General features: G+C 50.9%; 1 protein-coding gene across 2 annotated transcripts in view; it reads right to left on the bottom strand.

Annotated features, from left to right (window-relative positions):
- Positions 1–2,063: 2,063 nt before the first annotated feature.
- The window catches only part of EHD4 (EH domain containing 4), an 86,734-nt gene continuing 76,966 nt past the window's right edge, over positions 2,064–11,831 (bottom strand). Inside the window, exons 6-7 of one of the 2 annotated variants that reach the window (XR_013521018.1) lie at positions 3,327–7,205; positions 2,064–3,182 (exon numbers count right to left, since the gene is read on the bottom strand). Coding sequence is in view for 1 of the 2 variants with exons in the window: in XM_035259758.3 (XP_035115649.1) it covers positions 6,669–7,205 (537 nt within the window). In the remaining variant the exon portion in view is untranslated. Of the gene's footprint in view, positions 7,206–11,831 lie in introns of both variants that reach the window. The other variant, XM_035259758.3, reaches the window with a different exon arrangement.

The raw sequence follows: 11,831 nt of genomic DNA, 5'->3' as shown, positions 1-11,831 counted from the left end.
ATTCTTCTTCTTGGAGCCCCTGCTGCCAGGTCCCTCCTCCACAGTGACTGGGGCAGGTGGAAGGAAGAGAGGAAACTGCTTACCTTAGTGATGCCTGGGTCCCGTGGAGGCAGCCCTGCTGGACAGATGGAGAGGGCAGATAGCAGGGGCTGTGCTTGGAGGGAAAGGGACATCAGAAGAGGCCGAGGCTGGAGCCGGGCCGGCCACAGCCCTCCCCTCCAGCCAGTGTGTGCTGGGGTGACCGCACACAGGCGGCATTGTCCTCCCACCTGCCACAGGGCGTGGCCCAGACTGGGAGGGGGTGGCTCGAGAATGCTCCAGGGCCATTGCTGGAGGAGCTCTTCCTTCATACCCTCCCTTCCCCACAAGCAATGTCCCCAGCTCCAGGTGGGGGTCCTGGCTCCCAATACGCAGAGGCCCATGGGGTGGCCCTGTTACCCTGGGTTGGAGGTCTGTGGGGATGCTGCAGTCTGTGTAGGAGGCACCAAAGGGCAGAGCCTCTGTGGGAAGCCTGTGGTCGCACTTCCCAATCAAACTGCCCTCTGCACACCTGTGGGGTCTCTCTGTGAGCACCAGGGCGAGGGGATGACGGAGCATCCTGGGCCATGGTCCTTTCATTCACCCCCAGGGAATAGCCCATAGACTGAGGGCCTCATGATCCCTGGGCTTGGCTTTCCAGGCCCTGCCAGAGGCGCAGCCAGCCTAGTCTGGGGCTGAAGGGTAGGCTCCCCGTAGGAAGGGGCGACCTAGAACTGCAAGAGCTGTGGAGTCTCCTCGAAAATTAGAAACATGGTGTTGACCCAGGGCTTGGAGGCAGGGGTGTAGAGGGAGCTGGTGGGCGCCTATCCCTTCCTCCCTGAGCAGCTGTGGACTGCATGCCATGGCTGATTCTAGAGTGAAGGCAGGTTCTAATTCTGGGGGGTCTCACCCACCTCCCTCTAAACTCTGGGTAGCAATGCAGGCTGGGGTGTGTGTTTGTGGGTGTGTCTTCCAGCAGCCCCGGAGCCTCTGAAGCGACTCAGGGAGGCACCCCCGGCAGCCACAGCCCATAGCAGGACAGCAGCTCAGCCCGCCCTCGAGAACTGGGTCAGGAATGAGTCACATCTGAACTGCCTGGGCATGCTGCTGGCAGTCAGCGGTGACGTGGAGGGGTGCCGTGGTCTTGGGTGGAGTGTGGCTCCCTGCCTCTGAGAGACGCTTTCTCTCCCACTGTCCTCTCCTGCCAGGCCCCTCCTGCACCCCACTGTCCTATCCTGCCAGGCCCCTCCTGCACTGACTGGCTTCCAGACACCCTGCGCTCCTTCCTTGCTTACAGCAGTGGCTGTGGCGATCCTCCTGTGCGCCTCCCCTTCTGCCCTCCCTGCCCCTGTGGGTCCTTGTCACCGACCCCCTAACTCGGCAGCCTAGGCACCACCACCCTGCACCTTTCCACAGCGCAGCTCTGCTCACACCTGTGAAGCCTGCCACCGCCCAGAAAGGAAAAGCCAGACTTGCCTCAGCTGGGCCTTTGAAGCCCGCCAGGTTACCTAACCAGGCTCACCTCCCCCTCATTCTGGGTGCTCCCCATGGGCCACTCTCCATTCCCTGAGCAGGACCTGAGCTCTCCTGCCCCCAAGGCTGGGCTTCAGCTGTTTTCTCAGCTTAGAATGTCCCTTCCCACTCTCCATCCACATTCACCTATCCTGCCTGTCCCAGTTAAAATCCTGTTTCTTGTAGGAAGTGCCTCATCCCACCCGAGGAGTCTGAGCTTATTCCTTCTCCTATTAAGACCCTCAGTCCATGGAGTTGCGTGTGAGGTTGTGCGCTCTGGAGGACAGACTGAACTGCAGGATGCTCTGCACACAGACCTCAACAGACTCTGTCATTTTGAACCTGTTGCAGAGGGCTGCAGACTGCTTTTCTTCCTTTCTAGCTGACTGGCAGCTAAAGCCACTGCACACCATGCAAGGACTGGCTTTTCTCTGGCCGTGACTGATTGCAGCCCCTGGTGACATGAGAACCCTGTTGGTTAGAACAAAGTTTGGATTATTTATGTTGCAAGTAACCAAAATCTCAAGTGAAACTGGTTTAAACAATTTATTTATTTATTTATTTTTAGTTAATTCTTTTTTAGAGACAAGGTCTTCTTAGGTTGCCCAGGCTGGTCTTGAATTCCAGCCCTCAGCGATCTTTCCACTTCTGCCTCCTGAGTTGCTGGGATTATAGATGTTAGCAACCATGCCTGGTTTAAACAGTATAAAGGTGGCCCATACAGTAGAAAAAAAAAAAAAAAAAAAAAAACTAGTAGAAACATGACTTCAGGTGAGGTTTGACCCAGCAGCTCAAATGTTGTCACCACAGGCCTGGATACCTTTGGCCTTTCTCAAGGTCTCTTTCATTTTCATGCTCCACAGGGTGGCTTTTGCCAGGCTGACCTCCCTCCCCTGACCCCAGCAGCTCTGGACACCCATCTCAATGCCATTTATATTGTTGCATCAGTAAGCTCATTTCTATATACTGCAAAGTTCAGAGAAGAGAGAATGTCTCTCCCAAGAGTTTTAACAGAAGTGTGGGGGCCCTGGCTCTCACAGGCTTCAACAGGTCACATGTCCATTCCTGAACCAATATTCATGACCAGAGGGATGTGGTCTAGCTCTTCCAAATCTCACTTAAGGTGAGGGTGGGAGGAGGAGTGCTCTGCCAGGAGACTGTGGGTCTGGACACCAAAAAGGGAGACGGGTTGGTGGGAAAAGCCAGATGCCTACTGTAGTTGGGTGGGGGAGCACACCAGTGAGGTGTGGCAAGAGGCGGGAGGGATTATGGCCAGGCAGAGGCCTCCCTAGCACCGCCGGGGAAAGGGCTCCTGTGAAGCGCCCACCTCCACGAGTCCGTGTCCTGGCTTCCATTCACTCTGAGGTGAGGTTTTCATCTGCCGACCTGGTCTCTGCCATCTACCCTCCTCTGGCCCCACCTGATGGGGCTGATTTCCTTTTGAAGCAGCCGAATTTGGGTTTCTCTCCACAGTTAAGAGTTTGGGGTCACAGGTGCAGCCTCTTCCTAACTCTTCTCCCCAGTTCAAACTGGATCCAGGGATGCACACTCTGCTCCGAGGCTGGCACGCAGCCCTGGAAATGGAGCCAGTGGAGTAGGAGAGGACAGCTCCATGTTTACTGATCAGCAGACTGTCTTTTTGTTTGAAACTTCTAAATAAGATTAGAAAAAGAAACAAAATAGAAGCATTGTGTATTAACTGCATTGGTTAACCAACACTGGAACCAATACATTCTTGTATTAGGCCCGAATTTACCTGGGTAAACTCAGTGGTTATCTGTCCTAAACATGCTCACCTGCTACACCATGGAGGAAATAAACAGTGAAACACTTTCCTCATCTTGAAGGCAACTTGTCTCGGGCATCCTTCAGGTGTAATGAAGGAGGGTTAGTGAGGGTGCAGGGTGGAAGGTCCAGGCCGCACTGACTCCCGCAGGTGAACCACAGCCCTATAGCCCCAAATCCAGAGATGCTCTTGCTGCATCCCAACAAGTGTTCAAGAGAGAACCGGGTCCAGCCCTGGATGGAGAAACAAAAGCCAAAAACCAACTAAACGGCCCTCCCCCAGAAGAGTGACCCTGCCCCCAGGCCATCTGAGTTCGGTGAGTTGGGAAAAGAGATGACAGATGCTGCTGGGCTGGAGCAGGAGGCGGAAGCGGATTGGCGAGCTGTTGTGCGCTGCCCCTCGCTGGATCTGGGGAGAGTCCCAAGTCTTAGTGCAATGCTTCTTTACCGATGGGTCGGAAGACCTCACTGGCAGGTTGACAACTTTGAAGCAGACTGTGGAAGCAACAGGTTGGACTCCTCCTTTCCCTTTAAACTCAAGACTGGAAGGTTTGTGTTATGTGATACCATGTGCTGTGTAGAAAACAGGGCCTCGGCTTCTTACACGCTAGAGTTCTAGAGCTTGGATATTTCCACCCTCCCTCCTATACAGACTCTGGGGAAGAGGTTCTTTGAAAATTGGGGTGGTACTAGAAGGGCAGTAACACAGTGAGCAGGCCCCAGGGCAGCCCTTTCTGTGTGGGAGGGAGACAGCTGGCGGTGTGGACACTCATGGAACTTTGTGCTGGTCCTGGGAAGATACAAATCCTTACTTGGTCACCATCCCTAATATTTTCTAGTGTTTCCTTTTCCAGTCCACTTTTCATGATGAATGACTTCATGTAAGAGGATATTAAGAAAAGTGGGCACATGGGCCGAGCGCAGTGGCTCACACCTGTAATCCCAGCAGTTTGGGAGGCTGAGGTGGGCAGATCATGAGGTCAGGAGTTTGAGACCAGAGATGGTGAAACCCCATCTCTACTAAAAATACAAAAAATTAGCTAAGTGTGGTGGTGTACACCTGTAGTCCCAGCTACTCAGGAGGCTGAGACAGGAGAATTGCTTGAACCTGGGAGGTGGAGGTTGCAGTGACTGGAGATCGTGCCACACTGCACTCAAGCCTGGGTGACAGAGCAAGACTCCGTCTCAAAAAAAAGAAAAGAAAAGTGGGCACATGATTTGATTTCGTCCCCTCCCCCCTCCAAGAATATTACCAGGTGCTGGCAGGGAAAGGCCTACACTGCCTGGCGTCTCTCCCTCCTGAGAGTGATCAGTGCCTGCAAGGTTGCCCTCCATGGAGAAATCAGAAATGTCAACCTACTGCCCTCCAAAGAAGCTTTCTGTGTCCAGACAAAACTTACATATGTACATATTATTTTAAAATGACATACTCATATGACATACATGCATATAAATTCATGTTTATATATCAGAATTTAGCAGAGTTAAAGAACAAGATAATTCTGGATGAAAAAGTCAGCTTGCCTGGCCATCTCTAAGCCTTTAGGCAGATGAATTCCCTGTTCTCTTCCTCAGTTTACCCTTTGGTGACCTCCACTGTGCTTGCAGACTTTAGATGATCCTCGTGCATTCACAGAACTGTGTGTTCAGATAACAGCACTGGGATTATAATGGTTCTTTTCTATGTGTCTAATGAATTTAAGCTAAAAACCACACAATGCATTTTTTTTCTCTTAAAACTAAATTACGTAGAAAGTAAGCTAGAAAGTGCGAGGGTGGGCATCTGGGTATAAATGCTTCTACCAAAGATTTTCTCTTCAATCTGTGGCTTTGACCCTGTCACCAAAGGCAGGTGACCAAAAAAAAAAAAAAAAAAAAAAATGACATGGCTTTTGGAAGGCTTAGTGAGACTGTTGATTTCATTCACTTCTGGGGCCAGCAGGGCCCCATACCATGTGGCCGTTGCTATTTTGTGTCTCTTACCGAATAAGTAATGGTGGACAGCACCTCCCCAAGCTGGTGCCCACAGAGGGGGAGTCACCTCCACCTGATGCAGGTGTCTGAGCAGCAGTCCAGAGAGGTTTACTCAGGGGATTTGGGGAAAGCGTGCTCTGGAGCCAACCTAAAGGTAAGTGCCCGAATCCTGCCTCATGATGGGCATTCATGATACGAACCACAGAGCCATCAAAGAAAAGGTTTTATGCGAAAAGTTCCATTTTGTTTTTGTATAAAGACTTTTATCCTGTAAGGAGAAAAAACCCTGGACATAATAAATGCCTGTTTTCTACAAAAACAATTTCTAACTCTGGGTGGACTGATCTCTTCTCAACAGCCCAGGGCAGGGCTGGTCCTTCATCCGCCTGTGTCCACAGGGCCTAGGACACTGCACACATCAGGACAGGATTTGGCTGAATTTAAATCCTACTACCCACCAAGGGGACTTGGGGACATTTAATGGTTGAGGGCCACACCAGATGATCACTGCAGAGAACCACCTCTTTTCCTTACTGTAGTTGAAGTATGATAATTGGGCTTTGCTGTGACTTACTGGACAAACCAGTAAGAGAAGCTAATCTTCAGGCTTCAACGTGTTTTGACATGCAAACGAGAAGTTTTGCCAGGGGTTAATAAAGGTTTCGAGTTCCAAATTCCTAGGCGAATATGGCTTTGCTGGGAAGCCCCCTGGAGGGGAGGCTGGGAGGGCTGACCAGGTGGTCCTGGGGCACTGGGCTGGATGTACGCTGGGGCCTGGCTGGCTGCTGTACTGGAGACTGCAGAAGGGATGGGGATCCACAGTGCATCCCCTTCCAAACCCAAGAGGCATCTGTCGCCTTCCCTTTGGTAGACAGTCTGGAGACAGCAGAAACCTTCTGCTCTGTTGTTTTGCCACTCTAAATATAGCAGAAGACAAGATAAAACAAATAAGATAAACTTTGCTGCCTCCCGGTGCCCCCTGAGGGACAGCTGCTCCAGAGTTGTTCATGAGGACATACAGCCCAGGCAGCCTGAAGACCCAGCTGCTCTGAACAAGCCGGGCTCACTTCCGGTGGCTCTGGGGACTCAGCGGGCTCATCTCCATGCAGGTTGTTCTGAGGACTCCTTGGACAATTTCTGTTCTCAACCCTTCAATCTCCGAATTCACCCCTACTACCCCCAATATTTTCACAGAAACTAACGGAATTTTGGAGGTGAAAGAACTCATCTAGTTCCAGTGTCTTCCCTCCCCATTCTACAGATGGGGAAACTGAGGCACAGAGAGGGCAGTGCCTTGCCCAAGATCATTTGGTGAGTCAGTGGTGGAGCAGGCCTGCGGCCCGGGTCCCCCACTTCCTGCCCGTTCTTTGGCCTACCCCTCAGTCGGCCTTGGGCAGGGACTTCCTGTGTGAAGGGGGCACGAGATGGGGGGGCAGACTGCTGGGCAGCTCGTAGCCATCGAGCTTGATCTTGATGAGGTGCTTGGCCAGTGCAAACTCCTCCTCGTCCAGCATGCCGTCGCAGTCACAGTCGGCCAGCTTCCAGATCTTGCCCAGGACGCTGTTAGGCAGCTTGGAGGTCACCATCTCCTTTTTGGCATTGACACCCGAGATCTTGCCATTGATGGGCGACAGAGTATAGAAGAGCTCGTCATAGATGGGCTTGTCTTTGGCCACGACCCACTCTTCCTCATCGGCGCCCTCCTTGGCACCCTCCCCGTAGCCCTGGTTGAAGGGGCCCTCGGTGGTGCCATCGAAGGCCCCGCCCTGCACCAGCTGCGTGGGCGTGCTCATCTCCTCCTGGCTGATGAGGTTCATGAGGGACGAGATCTTGTTGCTCAGCATGTTGTCCACTGCCTCGATCAGCTTGGGCTTCAGTGAGTGGAATTTTGTGAAGTCGTAGTTCTCAAGCTGTTCCTGCAGAGGGACAAACCATGGGATGGGTTACGTTCTGTGTCTTCAGGAGGAAACAGGATGGGGCAGCTGGAGGGAGAGTAATTCTGCCCCAGGGTAGACATCCCAATGTGCACTACTCTGGGGTGCACTTTTCGGGGGGGCTCCTGACATCCAAATGCACCAGATATAGGAGTGTTTTTTTGGAACAAGAAACAAGTGTTTTCCCTATGGCAGCCAATCTCCGCTGACGGCCGCACGAGCAACAGCAACTGCCTAGGACTCTGAGAAACCTTTTGCCTGCCTATTTTTTAATGCTCTAGAGTTAGTATTCTCTTCCTCAAGGGATTTTGCTATACACTTTAACCGATCTTCACAGCAATCCCGGGAGGAAAGAGGGGCAGGCATTTAGAACCCCAGCTTACAGAGAGCTGCAAGGGGCTGCCTGGCAGAGTAAAAGCAGAGCCTGTCTCCTGACTAATGCTCTCTGTGCTGGAGCACAGAGCTGTGACAGAAGGACTATATCTAGGTAAAACAATTAATTAAATACCTTGCTTTCGGAGTACCTATAAAACGTAGTTTAGGGTAGCTTCTCAGCGGCTCTAACTGTTTATGAATAAGCTGAGGAGGCTACTCAACAGGAACCCTCTAGGAACAGCTCCACCAAGCACAGCCTGACCAGGAGCACCCACACTACCCCAGGAAGGTATTGAGGCAGGGCCATGGAGACCTTGCTCATACAAAATAATCATCATGAATCCACTGTCATTTCAAAAGTATGAACAAATAAGCAAAAGCTGAAACTTGTAAAAGCAGGAAGCAGGGATAGCGAGTACGAGTAGATAAACCTAGCCAGCAGGCCTGAGTGTCACTGGCCAGGTGAGGACAGGTCTTAGCTCCACTTGTTGAGTGAGGCAGCCTATCAGCAGACAGAGCAGCAGAAGCACAAGGTCTGGAGGGGGGCCTGGGAAATACTGTGACTGCCTAGCTAGGCTGAAGAAGACAACAGGATGCCACAGAGGCTTTGTGGATGGCACTGAAGAAACTGACCTTCCTACCTTGGTTACTCATCCATCCGTCCATCCATCTATCCATCCATCCATTTATTCATCCATCCATCCACCCACCCACCCACCAACCCATCCATCCATCTCCCATCCATCTACCCAACCATCCATCCATCTATCCATTTACCCATCCATCCCCCATCCATCTATCAATTCATCCATTTATCCATCTATCCATCCATCCATTTATCCATCTACCCATCCATTTATCCATCCACCCATCCATTTATCCATCCATCCATCTGTTCATCTGTTTATCCATCCGTTTATCCATCCAACCATCTAACCATCCATCCAAGCAACCCTCCATCCAAACATCTGTTTATCTGTCCATCCATCCATGCAACCATCTATCCATTCATCCATCCATTCAACCAACCCTCCATCCATCCATCCATTCAACCAACAATTCATCCATCCATCCACCCACCTGCCCAACTTTTATTTGTCATTTGCTGTGCATCAGGGGGTTGGGGATATAGAATAAATAGGAAAAGCCACCATTCCTGCTTTAAATGAGCTTATGTTGTAATGGAGAAAGGATATTCCAATTGTTTGAAAAAGAACTTGACATAACACAGTGAAAAGGATAACATGAAATATATAAAGTCATTAGACAGAAAAAAGCCAAGTCATTAAAAGGGAGAAGAGCCAGGCATGGTTCACGCCTGTAATCCTAGCACACTGGGAGGCCAAGATGGGAGGACTGCTTAGCCCAGGAGTTCAAGACCAGCCTGGGCATGAGACCCAGTCTAACATATATATATTTTAGGGAGATGAAGGGAATAATCACATCAGCTGGCCAAGGTTAAAGGAAACTACTACCTGTATATGGAGGATAGCTCAGTCGCCCAGGGTGGGCCATGGGGGTCCTCACTGTCTAAGGAGATAAAACACTTGTTTATTGTAAGAGACAAGCTTTCCGTCGCCCTGAACTCTGAGAGTTCCCTAGAGCTTTACATGAGGGGCTGCAAAGGTCCGATGAAAAGTGTCTTCAACTGCAGTTTTACCAAGTAAATGCAGAATGGTTCCAGGTATGGCAGGTTTTATATGTGAAGTGTTTCTGTATGTACAGTTCTAGAGGGGCCAAAACAGGCCATGCAGGGGTGCAGTTTTCTGGAGATGAGGCAGGGAGATTGGCAAGGAAAAGTCAGACCTTGCTGTTTTGGACAGAAGCAATGTGACAGGCTGCTAGGAAAAAAAAAAACCTCAGTGTCACCATAAATATCATGCTTTTATTGTTTAAAAAAAACAGAAAAAACTGGTAAGAAAAAAAAATTTAAAACAATTTATAATCCCATCATCTGGCAAAAACCTCTGCTAGCATATCTGGGCATGCATTTCCAGCCACTAAAACACACACACACACACACACACACACTCACACACTCTCTCTCACACACACACACACACACACACACACAATACCACTGTTAACAAATAATATGTCCTATGTTTATGTGGTTTTAATTTTTACATAACCTTTTTCTTAATATCTCCAGAATAATGAACTGTAGACTAGAGCTGAGCCATTTTTTATTTGCCCCGTCCCCTGTAGCTGGACACAGAGGTTGTTTCCAACAGAGAATCAAAATCATGGTATCTAGGGTGGCAAGGCAGGAATTCTGGGCTGACATTTGGAAGGGGATTTCTAGGTGGTAGATGGTGGGGGGACAGAGCTGAGGAATGTCAGCTAAACCGGCAGACATCTCTCTAGGGAAGGGACTCCAACATTCTCCTCAGGTGGCAAACTCAGTAGCCATCAAATCGTGCAAACCCAGCATTTCGCTCCTGACATCAGCATCAAACAATGCGGCCTGCACTTTGGGCTCCTGCCTCCGACGTCTTAGTCAGCCATAGAGATTGAAAAGAGAAAGCCAGGCAGGTGGAGGAGCAGGCATCCCCCACAAAAATCCCAGCGCTGCTGAGTCAACAAGTTTGGAATCCCTGGGCACGTGAACACCTACCCCATTTCCTTAAGAATGAGCCTGCGTTTGGAGTGCACACAGAGCCCTGTGTCTGGCCCAGCAGACAAAGGAGGATGATGCCTGCCCAAACTTCCCACCAGCCTGCAGGAGCTGTGGATTCCGACTGCAGAGCTTTGGAAAACTGGCAGGGGGAACAGCTGCATATTTGCAGGGGTGGACAGGAAGCAGCAGTTAGTCTCGCCCCGGGAGGGAGCCAGGAAATAAACCCTCTATTCTCATCCCCTGATCCCCCCCAGGCTTACTGGGGGTTGTGGGGTACCAGTTAAACCATCATCATCCCTGCCCTTTACCAGGGTGGGTCAAAACAATTTTATTGCGATGAATACATACTGGGGAACTTACGGATTTGCTCATCAACAGTTGTAGCCACTGAGCTGGGACCCTGGAATTGCTCCCTCTCAAGAGATGAAGGTCAGTTCCCAGCCTGGTCTCCTGTGGGGCTGTCCTTTGCTCATTAATTGCCAACATTCGCCACAAGAGTTTTCAAATCCACCAGAGGGTCTTGAGCAGATGGGGCTGACTCTGCTGCCCTCTGCTGCTGAAATGCTGCCAACTCAAGAGCAGACGGGTCCAAATTCTCCTTCCAGTGGGAGGAGCGGAGTCAGCATTAACAGTGGCCCTTCTGGTGCTCATCTCGTCCTGCAGCATTGACACTGTGCTGTCAGTCACGGTCCCTCCCCAGAGCATGCCAGGCACGCAGAGGCAGCCTCACAGGTGGGTTGCCGGGTCTGTTCCAGCACAGGGAAGAGCCTTCAAAATACACGCTCCTCTCACTGCTAAGAGTCACTCTAGCCAGCTGGCTCCATGAGAGAACAGGGTGAATAGCAACCTGACGCTGGTGTCGGTCGCTCTCTGAGTGACCCTGATATGTGCAAAGACCACAATGTGGTCACCTCTAAGCATATGCCCCCACCTCTGTCAAGGCCTATGTTGTAGAGGATGTTAGACTTAACAGCCTCAGGGATGGGAGAGACCCTAACCCACACACATGCCCCTCAAAGCTTCTGGTGACTGTAAGCTAGCCTGCAGTATCAGGTGACACTGAGAACTCCTGACGGGCTCCAGGCTGCCTTGTTCCCTGGGGATTCTCTGAAGGAATGGGGTGGTATGATAGGGAGCTCAGCTGACTTCCCCAGGAAGCCTCTTCCTGCAGCTTACAGGGGGTTGGCACTGGGAACCCCTGGTCTATAAGCCCTGTGGGAATCGGGGCTGGGTCAGGGCCTGAGAGCCTGCTGTGACACGGCCTCACACTAACTTACTAATTCACTCGACATGTGTTAACTGAGCACCCTCTACATCCTAGATACTGGGGATATGGCAGTGAACAGGGCATGGGGTCACTGACCTCATGGAGCCGCAGACTTAGGAGGGAGAGAGATACTAAATATCAGACATCTGATAATTCAGTTACACAGAAGCACAAGAAACATGTGTCCTGACAGTGGAGTTGCTATCAATTACTTTTACCCCCATTTGTTCATTTTTCCTTTTTTTTTGAGATAGGGTCTCCTCTGTCGCCCCGGCTGGAGTACACTGGTGTGATCATGGCTCACTGCAGCCTCGGCCTCCTGGGTTTAAGCCATTCTCCCACACCA

This window comes from Callithrix jacchus, chromosome 8 (assembly GCF_049354715.1).
Source record: "Callithrix jacchus isolate 240 chromosome 8, calJac240_pri, whole genome shotgun sequence".
In the NCBI taxonomy this organism is placed as follows: domain Eukaryota; kingdom Metazoa; phylum Chordata; class Mammalia; order Primates; family Cebidae; genus Callithrix; species Callithrix jacchus.
The sequence above is the reverse complement of the archived record's forward strand: the minus strand, read 5'-3'. Positions and strand labels throughout refer to the sequence as shown.